The 15,803-nt window shown below is 48.1% G+C and overlaps 1 protein-coding gene across 2 annotated transcripts in view; it reads left to right on the top strand.

Moving 5' to 3' along the window:
* TMOD1 (tropomodulin 1) overlaps positions 1-15,803 on the top strand; it is a 94,615-nt gene that overhangs the window by 76,983 nt on the left and 1,829 nt on the right. For both annotated transcript variants that reach the window (XM_060199144.1, XM_007524120.3), the window contains one exon: positions 2,625-2,769. In XM_060199144.1, the coding sequence (XP_060055127.1) occupies positions 2,625-2,769 (145 nt within the window). The remainder of the gene's footprint in view (positions 1-2,624; positions 2,770-15,803) is intronic.

Here is a 15,803-nt window from a genome sequence, read left to right as displayed (position 1 = left end):
CTGCTGGTCTCTTTATCTCCAGGCAGTGTTCTGTCATTGCCCGAAGATGCCATGAGGCAGCAGAAAGGGTGGGAAGGGGGAGGAGGAGGCAGCCTACAGTGGGAGGCACTCAGAAAGCCTCTAGTCCAAGCTCTTTCCAAGTGGGGAAAGTGAAGCTCAGAGAAGGAATGGGACATGCCAGAGGCCTCAGACCAATAGAGGAACACAGCTGGGTTGGCACCGTGGTGGCCTAGCTTTCAGAGAGGCTGTCTTTGTTTATTTGTTTATTTATTATTTATTTGCTGTGTCACCAAGACCGCACTCTAGGATGATGTTTTTAGATAGGTAGACAGACAGACAGACTGACTGACTGACAGACAGGGCGTGCTAAAGAGACTGTCATGCCTGAGACTCTATAGTCCCAGGTTCAGTCTACCTCACTGCTGTAAGCCAGACCTGAACATTGCTCTGGTTTAATAATAACAATAAGTAGGTGAAAAGACACCCCAGTACCAGAACTCCCCCCAGTACCATTGTAGCGCTCCTATGTGATGTCAGAGCTCAAAATTAGGTCACACACATGGCAAGGCAGGGTTCTACTTCATGAGGTATTTCTCTGCCCCCCTTTAGAAAAAAAAAAGATTTTTTTATTTGTGCAAGAGAGAGAGAAAATGAGAGAGGAGGGTGTGGTTGAAAGAGAAGGCTCCGCTCCAGCATAAGGTGGTGCTGGGGATTGAACTTGTGTCCTCTGCTTCGAGACATCAGGCATGCAAGTTAGTGCTCTAACAGGCTGAGTTATCTCCCTGGCACAGACTGCATTTGGGGAAGGAGAGGAGAGGCATGTCCACTCCTAGGGAGCAGGCATTAAGGAGAGGATGCCTGTAGGTCCCAGCCATTAAAAAAAAAACAACTCAATTTTTTTCCCTTTTTTCTTTTTGATAGAGAAATTGAAGGAGGAAGGGTAAGGAAAGAGGGCAGAGAGAAAGAGAGACACCTGCAGCGTAGCCCCATCGTTTGTGAGGCTTTCTTCCTGCAAGTCGGCAAACAGGGCTTGAACCTGGGTCTTTGTGCATGGTAACATGTGCTCAATCAGGTGTGCCGCTACCCAGCCCTAGAAAACCATCTTCAAATAGTGTTTCTCTGCAGCTCAGGATGTGCCTCTCACTCTCAGCAGAGGAGCTAGCCATCTCAGAACTGCCCCTCAGAACACACAGGCTGGAGAATGAGCCGCCCCCCCCCCCCACCCAGATGTGTTCTGCCGGAGGTAGTGGGAAGGGGTGCTGGCCAGATAGCTCACTTCCCACTCCAGTATTTGACAGTGAGGATGTGCTGAATGTTTTCAGAAAAGCTCAAGGACGTGGAATGTGTTTCCTTGTTTTTCCAGATCAGATTCTTTTTCTAGTGGAAACTAGGAAGAAAACAAAAGTTTTCTTTCTGAGGTCCAGTGAGAGAGACTCTCATGCCTGAGGCTCCAAAGTCCCAGATTCAATCCCTCACACCACCATAAACCAGAGCTGAGCAGTGGTCTGGTAAAACAGAGAGAGAAGGAGGGTAAGGGAGAGGGAGAGGGGGAGAGAGAGAGATGGATTTATCCAAAGTCACACAGTAAATTGGGGGAGACCAGAGCTAGCTTCACTCTGATCATGTCACTTCCTTAGCCCCCAAATCTACAGTGACCACTGGGCAAAGATTGAAAAAATAAAATGAATCAGGAAAATCTGACAGTACACAGCGTTGGGGAGGGTATGATAAGTATGCTCACTGTTTACAATTATTATAATTAGGGGAAATGGGAGAAACAACCATTCATGAAAAATGATTTGTTCAAATAAATGACAGCACAGCCTTACGGTAGAGCATGGGCTATAATATACTGTGCTAATGTAAATCTCTGGCGACCAGACTTGAAAGACAGCCACGAAACGACACTGAGTACCTGAAACAGACCATATTTATGTAACGCTACTTACACAGTCCGCACACATACTTATGATTGTAAAGACCTCAAAGTACATTGATAGTGGGGGGGGGGGTATTTGGGTGAGCTTCTACTTAAAAATACCTTGTGGGAGTCGGGCGGTAGCGCAGTGGATTAAGCGCACATAGTGCAAAGTGCAAGGACCCATGGAAGGATCCTGGTTCAAGCCCCCAGCTCCCCACCTGAAGGGGAGTCACTCACAGGCTGGACCTCAGTTTCTTCATTTGTGAACTAACGAGATTAGTCTAAATTAGTGATCAGCCAATATGGCTGCCTAGCAGAATTACCTGAGGAGTCTTACAAATCACAGACGCTTGAGTGTCACCTCCAGTGATTCTGAATTAGCACAGGGCATAGCCCGAGAAGGGAGATTTTAGCAGTGTTCTGGACATGAGATGACTTGAAGGTCCTTTCTCCTCATGTATTCCAGGCTGTGGGACAGCAGGAAGAGCTGTTCTTGGTGGCCAGCAGAACTGGGTTTGAATCTCAGCTCATTCCCTCCTGGCTATGTGACCTTCCGCCATGACTGAGCTTCCTCTAGGAGGGCGGTTAAGGTCCCTGCCCTATGCCTCAGGGTTTCTGCTTATGAAGAAGTTTTAGGTACTACACAAATGGCATCAAGAGTGATTCTTCTTCTTATTATTATTATTATTTTATTTTCTTAAAGAGTCAACCCCTGGGCAATAAAGTGGAAATGGAGATCGTGAATATGTTGGAAAAAAACGCTACGCTCCTTAAATTCGGCTACCACTTCACCCAGCAGGGGCCTCGGCTGCGGGCATCCAATGCAATGATGAACAACAATGACCTTGGTGAGTAGAAACATGTTCCCTACCCACCTGTCCTCCGTGTGTCCGGGAAAATTCCACTGCAACTCTCTCTACAGGAGTCCTCTTCTTGAGGCAGATTCCTGATTTTCAAGTTGATGATGTTTCCTTAGTTTCTGTGTCGGTGGCTGGTCTTCTTCCTTAGTATGAGAAGTCTGAGCTCTCTCTTCCTCTCCACAGCACCCCACACAGGCCAGGGCTCTGCCCAGCACACAGCTCCTTTAATACATTAGTTGAATTAACTGAAAAGTGGGGATGCAGAAGTTCCCCATGAGTTCTTCTCCTCTTCTGAGTAGCCCTCTGTGAACTCAGAGCCCTTACCAGGTCCTGTCATCTGGCCCTGGACCCAGATCCCAGCGCCATCCACCAGCACTTGTACTCAGATTAAATGCTGGTTTCAGGAGTTGGGGAGATAGTGTCACTGAAAGTACAGCAGAATTCCAGGCCTGAAGCACCTGAGGTATTAGGCTTAATACCCAGCACTGATAGGTGCTCTGCTTAAAAAAAGGGGGGGGGCAGGCTGTGGCACACCCAGTTAAGTGCACATATCTTGCTTAAGAACCTGGGTTTGAGTCCCTGATTCCCACCTGCAGGGGCAGCACGTCATGAGTGGTGACACTTGTCTGCAGGTGTCTTTCTCCCCCCCCCATTTCTCCTCCCCACTCAATTCCTCTCTGTTCTGTTAAAGAAAAATGAAATGGAATGTTGTTCATTACGCCAGGTCTGCTGCATTGCTTGATGCTGTGGTCTATTTACATAATCACTGTTTTGCCTGAGACCCGCCCTGCCTGCAGGGCATTGGTTTAATCCTCACAGGTTCTTCTTCTTCTAGCTGTTTGCCCTTCTTCCGTAGCCAGCCAGTCAACAGCGTCAGGTTGAGCCTGATGTAAAGTTTCGAGATCTCCTTTGAATCTGCAGAGGTGGCAGTCATTGACTATGTGGGTCATAGTCTGTCTGTAGCCGCAGGGGCAGTTCGGGTCGTCTCTGGCTCCCCAGCGATGGAACATAGCGGCGCACCGGCCATGGCCTGTTCGATAGCGATTGAGGAGGGCCCAATCATAACGTGCTAGGTCAAAGCCGGGTTGATGCTTTGCAGGGGTCTGTGATGAGGTGTTTGTTCTTTACCTCAGCTGACTGCCAACTCTGTTTCCAAGAGTCTGGAACAGAGAAGTTCAGTGTAGGCGTAGGGGACCAGATTGGGTGACGAGACGTCAAGCGTTGGACAGGGTGGGCGAAGATATCCGCGTATATTGGCAGGTCCGGTCGAGTGTAGACATGGGAAATGAACTTAGATGATGCCGCATCCCGACGAATATCTGGCGGGGCGATGTTGCTAAGAACTGGCAGCCATGGAACCGGGGTGGAACGGATGGTTCCAGAAATGATCCTCATGGAGGAATATAATTTGGAATCGACCAAGTGGACATGGGGGAACCATACTGGAGCACAGTATTCTGCAGTGGAATAGCATAATGCCAGAGATGATGATCGTAGTGTGGAAGCGCTCGCGCCCCATGAGGAGCTGGACAGTCTTGCAATGATGTTATTCCTCGCGCCCACCTTTGCTGCAGTTTTTATGAGATGTTTGTGAAATGACAGAGTGCAATCAAGAGTAATGCCAAGATAGACTGGCTGGGCTTCATGCCGGATTCTCGTATCGCCAAGCTGCACATTAAGCTCATGTGAGGCCGAGGCATGGTGTAGATGGAAAACAGATGATACCGTTTTTGCAGTGCTAGGGATTAGTCGCCATTTTTTACAGTAATCAGATATCAGAGACATGTCTTTCGTGAGTGTTTCCTCGAGGATGTCGAACTTTGATGGCCTGAGTTGCGCAGCAGATGTCATCGGCGTAGATGAACTTCCTTGAAGAAGTTTCTGGGAGGTCATTGATGTAAATATTAAATAGCGTAGGAGCCAGAACAGAGCCCTGGGGGAGGCCACTTGAGACAAGTCTCCATCTGCTAGACTTGTCACCCAGATGCACCCGGAATCTTCTGTTTTGGAGAAGAAACGATATAGTGTTGGCCACCCATGGAGGCAGGCATCTTGAGATCTTGACTAAGAGACCACGGTGCCAGACCATGTCATAGGCTGCTGTGAGATCAACAAAGACAGCACCCGTCTTTAAATTCTTCTGGAATCCATTTTCAATGTAAGTTGAGAGGACCAGGGCTTGTTCGCAGGTAGATCTTCCTGGGTGGAAACCAGCTTGGGCGGGTGATAGGAATTTCTCTGTAAGATGAGAAATACGTGACAGAAGCAGCCTCTCAAGGGGTTTGTAACACACGGAGAGGAGAGAAATTGGTCTATAGCTGGCGGCCAGTGTTGGGTCTTTCTTTGGTTTCAAAACCGCTATAATCTTCGCACGACGCCAAACTTTGGACATAGACTCAGATTCCAAGATGTGGGACAGGAATGAAGTGAGCCACTTCTTTGCTGCAGGACCCAGGTTAAGAATGAGTTCTGGGGTGATGTTATCATAGCCAGCAGCTGTTCCTGGTTTAACCTTCTTCAAAGCGTCTTCCAGTTCAGACAGTGTAAAGGGAGAGAGTTTTGGAAATGGACAAGATAACCGGAAGTGGGATGACCACTCATGGGAAATTTCTCTTTTCCAGACTGGGTCGATCTTAGCACGTCCAACTTGAGTTAGGTGACTGGCCACTGGTTAGATGGAAGCTTTCTATGTTCTGTTTGCACTCTTTTTCTGCTCCGCCCCCTCTCCTAGTCATTTCCTTTCCCCTTGCCACTACTGGTGAAGGCATACATAAAAGGTGACGTACCTGATTAATAAAGGAGGGCATATTGCGTTCCTGCTTGGCCATGAGTTCCTGGTCATCTCTCTCCCGCCCGAGAAGCTAGCCCAGCAATGGGAAAAAATGGCTGCCGGGAGTGATAGATTCTTGGTGTGGGGCAGGCACCAAGCCCCACAGAGATAACCACAAAGTAGAGTGACACAGGCTCCATTAATTTAATCTCAGTCAAAGGCAGAATTTGTATTTTCCTAAAAAGACAGTGTTCCTTTTTTTTTTTAAAGAGCATACATCAAATAGATAAGCAAGTCAAATGAATGGAAAGAAAGGTGAATCATTGACTTATTTCTGGATACCAGTTTTTCTCAAGCCTTCTGCGTGGGTATTCATTGTGTGCACTCCTGTTGGCTGCTAAAAAAAAAAAAAAAACTAAAAAACAAAACCAAAGAAGCAAAAAAGATAAAATTTCCAAAAAGGAGAACATGATAGATAAGATGACAGGAAAAAAGAAATGGAAGGAAGGAAGAAAGGGAGTTGGCCTAGTGTTGTTAACATGAAGGATCATTGTATTTTGTGGTGAGTTTCCTAGGACCAAGGCTGGGTGCAGACAAACCAAGTCGCAGTATTTTTACTGCACACGACAAGGAATTGTGATGAGCTTAAATGCCAGCTTCTTTTCAGGGCTGAATTACCATATAACAGATTCAGAAGGACAGCGTCTTCAGTGAGGTTTTCATCAGATTCATATCTGCTTTGCATATGGATTTAAGATTTTCTATTTATTGATTAATGTGAAAGATAGGACAAGAGAGAGAAAGAACCAGACATCACTCTGGTACATGTGTTGCCAGGGATTGAACTCGGGACCTCATGCTTGAGAACCCAGTGCTTTATCCACTGCGCCACCTCCCAGACCACTGGATTTTTTTTTTTTTTCTTCTGCTTGTTCATTTTGTTTCTAGCACTCAATTAGAGTGTGAGTATTCAAAAGTAGAGTTTAGTATTCAGAAAGATCTCAGGATTCAGGCAGATCACTTTCCTGGTGATAAAGCTGAGTCTCAGTTAATAGGTGGACAACCTGGGATAATGAAGGTGGATGTGAGGCAGCCCCACTAGACCCTGTGTGCTGTGTGCCGAAACAGACACACACACACACACACACACACACACACAGAGTTTATTTCTAGTATTATTTCTGATGGTAATTCAATAGGTGGAAGACCTGGGATAATGAAGGTGGATGTGAGGCAGCCCCACTAGGCCCTGTGTGCTGTGTGTCAAGACAGCTGCAGAGCTACACACACACACACACACACACACACACAGAGTTTATTTCTAGTATTATTTCTGATGGTGATTTAATAGGTGGAAGACCTGGGATAATGAAGGCAGATGTGAGGCAGCCCCACTAGGCCCTGTGTGCTGTGCTGTGTGCCGAGACAGCTGCAAAGCTACACACACACACACACACACACACACACACACACACACACACACACACACACACAGTTTATTTCTAGTATTATTTCTGATGGTGATTTAATAGGTGGAAGACCTGGGATAATGAAGGCAGATGTGAGGCAGCCCCACTAGGCCCTGTGTGCTGTGCTGTGTGCCAAGACAGCTGCAAAGCTACACACACACACACACACACACACACACACACACACACACACACTCACACACTTTATTTCTAGTATTATTTCTATTGGTGAGTTAATAGTGGTTCACAAGATTCTGAAATCATGGGGTGTAGGGGCTAGTAGATGGCGTACCTTGGTTAAAGCCCGTACTCTGCACCTACGGCGTGGGGGGTGCTTCACTAGTGGTGAAGCAGGTCTGCAGGTGTCTCTCTTTATCTCTTCCTCTCTATTTCCCTCTCCCCTCTCAATTTTTTTTTTTGAGCCTTCAGGGTTATTGCTGGGGTTTGGTGCCTGCACTACGAATCTACTGCTCCTGGAGGCCATTTTTTTCCCCATTTTTATTGCTCTATTGTATTTATTATTATTAATGCTGTTGTTGGATAGGACAGAGAGAGAAATCGAGAGAGGAGGGGAATACAGAGAGGGGGAGAGAAAGACACTTGCAGACCTTGGTTGAAGCCCCTGCAGACCTGCTTCACCACTTGTGAAGTGACAACCCCCCCACTGCAGGTGGGGAGCCAGGGGCTCGAACCAGGATCCTATGCCAGTCCTTACACTTTGTGCCATGTGCACTTGACCCGCTGTGCTACGGCCTGCCCCCTGTGGAACACTTCTTTATGTATCTGTGGGTCATGTGTATCTCTTCCCATTCTTTTTTGTTGTTGTTTCATTACCACACTGTTTTAATTACTGTTGTTTTGTAATGTAAACTGAAGTCGGGGAGCATGATACACATCTTTTTAAATATGATTTTTAGTGATTTAACACAGGTTTACAAAGTTGTGATGTCTTGGATATGAGTTCACATCCTCATACATGTACCATGCTTTAGGCTGAGTCACTCAGTTCAACAAACACTGAAGTCCTTAGGGGACCATGTGCTAGGATGTAGGTTCTTGATCCTTCAGGATATCAAACTCAAAGACTCTTTATTCATTGTTCACTGCAGATGCCATTTATTTTATTTTTGTTACTAGTACTGTTATTATTACTTTTTAAAATGTCTTTATTGGGGGATTGTTTTATAGTCAACAATAAATACAATAGCTTGTACATGCATAACATTTCCCAGTTTTCCATATAACAATACAACCCCCACTGGGTCCTCCTCTGCCATCATGTTCCAGGACCTGAACCTTCCCCACACCCCAGAGTCTTTTACTTTGGTGCAATATACCAACTCCAGTCCAAGTTCTACTTAGTGTTTTCCCTTCTGATCTTGTTTTTTAAATTTCTGTCTATGAGTGAGAGCATCCCATACTCATCCTTTTGTTTCTGACTTATCTCACTTAACATGATCCCTTCAAGCTCCATCCAAGATGGGCTAAAAATTGTGAAATCACTATTTTTAATAGCTGAGTAGTATCCCATTGTGTATATAGACCACAGCTTGCTCAGCCACTCATCTGTTGTTGGACACCTGGGTTGCTTCAAGGGTTTGGCTATTACAAATTGTGCTTCTAAGAACATATGTGTACACAGATCTTTTTGGATGGGTATGTTTGGTTCCTTAGGATATATCCCCAGGAGAGGAATTGCAGGATCATAGGGTAGGTCCACTTCTAGCCTTCTGAGAGTTCTCCAGACTGTTCTCCACAGACGTTGGACCAATTGACATTCCCACCAGCAGTGCAGGAGGGTTCCTTTGTCCCCACAACCTCTCCAGCATTTGCTGCTGTTACCTTTTCTGATGCAGGACATTCTCACAGGAGTGAAGTGGTATCTCATCTTTATTTGCATTTCTGAGAATCAAGGACTTGGAGCATTTTTTTCATGTTTGTCGGCCTTTTTTTTTTTTTGTTAGAGCTGCAGGTATGGAAAATCCTGTAGAGCAAGCAAGCAGAATGCACTTAGTACCCTGTTTTATCTGAAGTGATTTTGATTGTCCCTATTCAGACAGGAGCAGACACAGTGAGCATCAGCTGTTGGGGTGTAACCGAGGTGCTCACTATACTGGACTGCTGAAGGTCTGTTGCCTGCAGTCCTCGGCAATCTAGCTTCAGGACTAGTGCTTAAAAGTCATCTTCTGATAAGCAGCAGCCTCACGTGTTTTCCTCCCATCTGATAATAAGCTTCATAGGTGCCCCTCAGTGCCTGCATCAGAACGAGCCCAACTTTGGAATTCCAGTGGCAAAATGGTCTGCAGGTGTATTTTCTGTGAACAGAGGTTCCAGGTAACCAGGGGTGGGGAGTGCTGTGGGGGTGCCTCAGGTGCAAGGAGGGGTTGGGGAGCTGAAGGCTGGAGTGCCGGGCTAGCCTGAGGGTGTTTCTTCCCGGGCATGTGCTCTCTGGGTTAGAGAGAATTCAACCAGAGCCAACCTAGGCTGCTGCTTACTCAGCAACATGGGAGAGGAACCAGGAACTCTTGTGGCTGAGCAGGAACGCAATGCCATGCTGGCTTTATTCATCTGCATTTATATTTTCCGAGGCGGAAGTGGTAGGTCGGAAAAGGATATATGTAGGTGAGTGGGTGGACAGAAGGAAAGCTTCCATCTAACCAGTGGGGATTAAACCAATGCCTTGCAGGCAGGCAGGTCTCAAACAAAATGATGATTATGTAAATAGACCACAGCGTTAAGCAATGCAGGGGGCCTGGCGTAATAACCAACACTGGATGAAATGGAACTTGAGGAACTATTAAAGAAGAGTCTGAAATTGCCCAAGTCTAGGCCTGACTTCTCTCCCCAGAGATATCCTGAGGTTGTGACAGAATCACTGGAGTGCCAGAACTGGAAGGGACTTCATACTCAACCCTCCATGAAGGTTTCTTTGGAGGAAATGAACCGAGGGGAGGGACCACCCCTTCCAGGCTGTGGCTCACTTAAGTCACAGCAGTGATTAGTCATAACAAGCATTTTTGGAGCACTGTTTGTGAGGCCAGGACAGTTCTCCACAGAAGGTGACATAGCAGAGGGACTAGTTCCTTGACTAAAGTTAGACCTTTACAACCTTGTAGGGGAAAAAAAGATATACCTGAAAAATTCAAGAATTCACACAAACTGTATCCAGATAAAGTAAACATGTTTTTTTAAATATTTATTTATTCCCTTTTGTTGCCTTTGTTTTATTGTTGTAGTTATTATTGCTCTTGTTATCGATGTCGTCGTTGTTGGATAGGACAGAGAGAAATGGAGAGAGGAGGGGAAGACAGAGAGGGGGAGAGAAAGATAGACACCTGCAGACCTGCTTCACCACCTGTGAAGTGACCTCCCTGCAGGTGGGGAGTCAGGACTCGGACAGAGATCCTTACGCTGGTCCTTGTGCTTTGTGCCACCTGCGCTTAACCTGCTGCGCTACCGCCTGACTCCCAAGTAAGCATGTGTTTTATGAGCACAGAGACCAGTGAAGCAAAGCATCTGTTCGGAGGTGGGCCTCCAGCCAACCTTCCAATGAAGCACTGTGTTGATGGCTTGAGGAGCTCGGGAGGCTTTCCTGGTAAGGGTGCTCACAAAAGCAAAGGCGAGGTGGTAGGACCTTACCTTTAGGAGAGAGGGAAGAGACAGAAAGATCTGTTAAGAACTGGAGGAGCAAGGAGGTAAACCCAGAGCCCAACAGAAGCTCACAGAGAGAGGACAGAAGCACCTTCCAAACTGAAGTAATGGCGTAGATAAAGCATTACTACCAAGCTTGGATGTCAGGTGATGACAGCAGGTGTGGGGAGTGGTTTGTCTGAGGGACCGACCAGTGTACAGCTGCTACTCCCTTTCTCACAGAAGGGAGCAGAACAGAACCGTCTAAGCAGCTGCATGCAACATGCAGTGTGCTGCCTGGTGATGGCAAATTTCTGACTATAAAAGCCAATTTGTGCCCATCTGCTAGTTTCTGTTAAAAATTATTGATTGGAGGGGCCGGGTGGTGGTGCACCTGGTTGAACACACGTATTACAGTGCACAAGGACCTGGGTCTGAGCCCCTGGTCCCCAACTGCAGGGGGAAAGCTTCATGAGCGGTGGAGCAGGTCTGCAGGTGTCGTTCTCTCCCCCTGTCTTTGCCTCCTCTCTCCATTTCTCTCTGTCCTATCCAACAACATCAATAACAACAATAATAATAACCACAACAATGATAAAACAACAAGGGCAACAAACAAAGGGAAAAAAAATAGTCTCCAGGAGCAGGGGATTCATTGTGTAGGCACTGAGCCCCAGCAATAACCCTGGAGGCAAAAAGAAAAATTATTGATGGGGGGGCGGACGGTAGTGCACTGGGTCAAGCGCACATAGTGTGAAGCAGAAGGACCTGCGTAAGGATCCTAGTTTGAGCCCTCGGCTCCCCACCTGCAGAAGGGTCGCTTCACAAGTGAAACAGGTCTGCAAGGATCTATTTTTCTCTCCCTCTTCTCTGTCTTCCTCTCAATTTCTCTATGTCCTATCCAACAACAACAACTATGGAAAAACGATGGCCTCCACGAGCAGTGGATTCGTGGTGCAGGCACCAAGCAAGCCCCAGCGATAACCCTGGAGGCAAAAAAAAAGAGAGAAATTATTGACTGGTTGAGAGAACACAAAAGCATCACTCTGGCATGGCATATTCAATGCCAGGGATCGAACTTAGAACTTCATAGTTGAAAGACAAATGCCGTTATCTACTGTGTCACCTTCAGCGCTATCTCCTCTGCTAATTTTTAGAGAAGGAAAATACTGTTGATTCTAATCATGAAGAGAGAAATCCTAACCTTTTTTTCCAACAGTTTTTATCCTTTTTGTTTTCTTTTTTGTTACCAGGGTTAGTGCTTTGGCTCAGTACCTGCACAACCCCATCATTCCTGGAAGCCTTTTTGTTCTTCCCCTCTAGAAAGTCAGAGAGCCCGGAGCTCGAACCCAGCTCCTCACACACCGTGATGTGTGTACCTACTGGGTGAGCCACTTGCCAGCCCCCATTCTGTTGATGCTGCCACGAAGTAAAGACGCTTCCATGTTTTCCCGGCTGAAAAATGTTTATTCTGTCTCTCTCTCTTAATTTTTTATTATCTTTATATATTGGATATAGACAGCCAGAAATTAAGAGGAAGGGGGAGAGAGAGAGAGACACCTCCAGCACTGCTTCACCACTCCAGAAGCTTTCCTCCTGCAGGTAGGGACTGGGGGCTTGAACCTGGATTCTTGAGCATTGTAATATGTGTTTTCAACCAAGTGCACCACCCCCCAGGCCCAATATTTTCATTCTCCAAGTCTCTTGCTGCACCTGTGCAGCCCCATGAGAGAGAACGAGTGGGGAGTTTCTTCTGTCTTGTCTCTGTGCCCATGGCTGGGGCCTCTGTGGTGCCTGGGCTTTGCCACCCTGTGTGGCAGGTGGCCTCTTCCTTGGGGGATGGACATGACTTTCCCAAGGCTGTGAGTCGGTCCGTGCCTCTATAGGTGGGTGGTGGGTCTGGGGCTCTGTTCTGGTCCTCCCTCTACTTGTGAACTGAGCTCTTAACACAGTGTTCAGACCAAGACAGCAGGGCCCAGAGCAAGGTGGGATTCAGGGACCCCCAAGGGCTCCTGTCTCTCGCCCACTGTGGTACCTCATTTGACTCCTAGTGCCACACTATTGATAGCTGAGAGCCTGGCTAAGCATGTCTCCCAGGTCCTGTAAATCGGCCACTGATGCTCTCTCCACCTAATGAAGACTTCCTACAGCCTTCAAGTTAAGGCAGTGTCCCTTAGGGAGGGAGAGAGGCATATTTAAAAAGCAGAAAGCGGGGGCCGGGAGGTTGTGCACTGGGTGAAGTGCACATGGCACAAAGCACAAGGACCGGCATAAGGATCCCGGTTCGAGCCCCCGGATCCCCACCTGCAGGGGAGTCGCTTCACAGGCGGTGAAGCAGGTCTGCAGGTGTCTGTCTTTCTCTCCCCCACCCCCACCCAATCTTCTCTTCCTCTCTCCATTTCTCTCTGTCCTATTCAACAACAGGAGCAGCAATGGCAACAATAACAATAAGAGCAACAAAATGAGAAAAATGGCCTCCAGGAGCAGTGGATTCATAGTGCAAGCACCGAGTCCCAGCGATAACCCTGGAGGCAAAAACAAACACTAGAAAGCATCACTTCCTGGGAAAATAGCTTTTGCTGGCTTCTCAAGGAAGGCCTTCCCAACAAGCGTGCCACACACAGCACACCCAGAATCACTTTCATCAGCCCCTTCTGCCCCCCAGCCATTTCAGGCCAGAAATCTGAGCCTTGGCCACTGTGCTGCCTGACCTTGGTCCATCACTTCCTCCCCAGGACACTGCCCCTCTTCTGGCCAAGCCCCCGTCACATTCACCAGTCCTGTGACACTCTCAGGGGCCTCAGCATCTCCAGGATGGCATCTCACCCCAAAGCTTGCCCTTTCGCTCTGCCTAGAACCATTTCTGGGCTGCCTCTGCTCTCTGCTTCGCCTTGCCCGGCTCCTATGTCCCTTCATCCTGGCTGCTGCTTACAAGGGCCCCCACTGGGCCTTTCCCAGCCGCCAGGTGGGAGGGCCAGGAGGTGGCGCACCGGATTCAGCAAACATATTACCAACCACCAGGTGGGGTGGAAGAGCTGTTATTGCTATCTCTATTCTCCAGCAAGACAAGGTTTCCTGCAGTCAGTGAGTGGGCAGAAGCAGGGTTGGAACTAGCAGTCTGGCCTCGCCCGTGTTATCCAAGAAATTGGTGAGGCCCTGCCAGACTCACCTCTGGAGATCTTAACAAGCCATCCTCTTACGGCATTAATATCAGCCACCCCGGATAGCCCAGGTGCCTCCTAGTGGCGCAGGCACAAGTATCCCTTTGGAGGACCACCTCTCCCAGTCCTCACTGCTTGCTCAGCACCTTCTCTCCACGTTATCTGCCCATCCTGGGCAGACCCGCCTGTTTCGCTCATTCTGCCTCTCCTACCTGGAGATGTACCAAGATACCTCTCATCTTTTGTCAGACTTAAAAGAGAGCTATGTCTTAGCCGTGCTGTATCTATTTCTGACTCTCGGGCTCGGCACAGACTAGCACCCACTAAATGCTGGTGACGATACTGAGTGAACATCACGCCCCGAAGATGTGACGGAGGTGTTCAAACTTGGAAGGTAGAGGAAGTCAGGCAGCCAGTGGAGGTTGGTTCTGAGGACTCAGGATTCCTTCAGGCTCTGAAGATACCAGGCTTCTGCTGTTGCGATAAGCAAAGAGTTTTTTTTTCCTTAGTGGAAGTAAAAAGCAGACTGAATTGGAGGGACCTGTTATGAAACCTTGTTTTAGACTCCCAGCTCTGTCACTTAGTCACTGAGTTAGGGCCGGCCAGTTACTTCTCGCTGTTGTCCCCAATTTCTGCCGTCGTTAGGTTAGGGGAACAGTACCCCACCCCAGCAAGTGGATATCTTTCCCATGTTCTCACGCAGCCAGTCAGAGGAAGTCTGCAGACCCTGCCCCAGCTACGCAGTGAGGGCACTGAGGGAGGAAATGTAGGATTCCTTTCTCTACCATGAGCCACACGCTGGCGCCTCACCTTCCAGCCTTGGCTCTGCTGCGAGTTCTCAGGGCCCCTGGCTCTCTTTACTTCTCTAGGGAGGAGCTAATCTTCACTGTGCAAATCAGATGAGCCGTGGCTGTCTGAGCCTGATACAGCTGAGGCTGGATTGTACTAAGGGAGGTGTGGGACGAAAGACTCAAGATGAGGCGTAAGACTTGCTTCTGTCTTGGTTCAGCCTCATTCCTCTGATCAGGAAAGGTGCCCGTCTGTCACGTGCTCCTTCATCTCATGGGAACAGCAGCAGCGCTGACAGGCCAGGCTCTCGTGAGGTGTTGAGTGGTGGGATGCTTGTCTGCTGGACGTGCTCGTAGTTAGTGCTGAGATGCCTCGAAGTCTAGTTTATTGTGTCAACTCTCTTGCCACTTGGAGCAAATCTGTTCTGCTCTCTGGGTCTTGGTTTTTGTGCTCACATCTACCTCAGACTGGCAGGCATTCTGGCAGTGTCCAGGAGTCCCACTAGACACACCGCCTCCTCTCCAGGAGATTGCCTGCCCACTTTCATTACTTTGACCGTAAGTGGAGAGGCGGGTAGCTCCGACACAGGCTGTAGAAGCTGTCCCTGTGTGTGCCTCGCCAGCTCCCATCCCTAGCTCCCTGGTAGGTTCTGTGTCTGCTGTGTCGTGCACAAGGTCTACTGGCTTAGCTCAGGAAGCGGAAGACATCTAAGGATAGACAGACATTTCCCCCCCCCCTCTAGCAATGGCTTCCTCCTGTGCTTAGTCACACTGGCAGTCCCCTCAGCTGCCACCTACAGGCTCTCGTTTAACCTTTTTCTTAAGGCCGATCTAGCTTCCTGCTTGGTCTTCTTCTGTAGACACTGTCATTCAATTCACTTCCCTTTCTACACAGCAAGGGGATACCACCACCTCCACCTTCCACCACCATGCCTCGTTATCCTTTTAAGCTAATGGCTTTCTTCTGTAAGGTATCAGTCACTTTGCGATGTGAGTAGGTTTAAGTTTCTGTTTTCCTGTCCATGGGAAGACGTCAAGGTCAATTTAACCATAACGGGACATACACATTGCAGGTTCATACATGTTCATGCTAGTAACAGGCAGGGTGGGAGCTCTGAGAAGCAGTTGGGAAATGTTCCCAGCAGGCTACGGCCTTACGCTCATTAAGATCAGCTGCACGTGATTCCTATCTGTACTGGAGTAAACG

This window comes from Erinaceus europaeus, chromosome 10, assembly GCF_950295315.1.
Source record: "Erinaceus europaeus chromosome 10, mEriEur2.1, whole genome shotgun sequence".
NCBI lineage: Eukaryota > Metazoa > Chordata > Mammalia > Eulipotyphla > Erinaceidae > Erinaceus > Erinaceus europaeus.
This window is presented reverse-complemented; position numbering and strand designations above follow the sequence as displayed.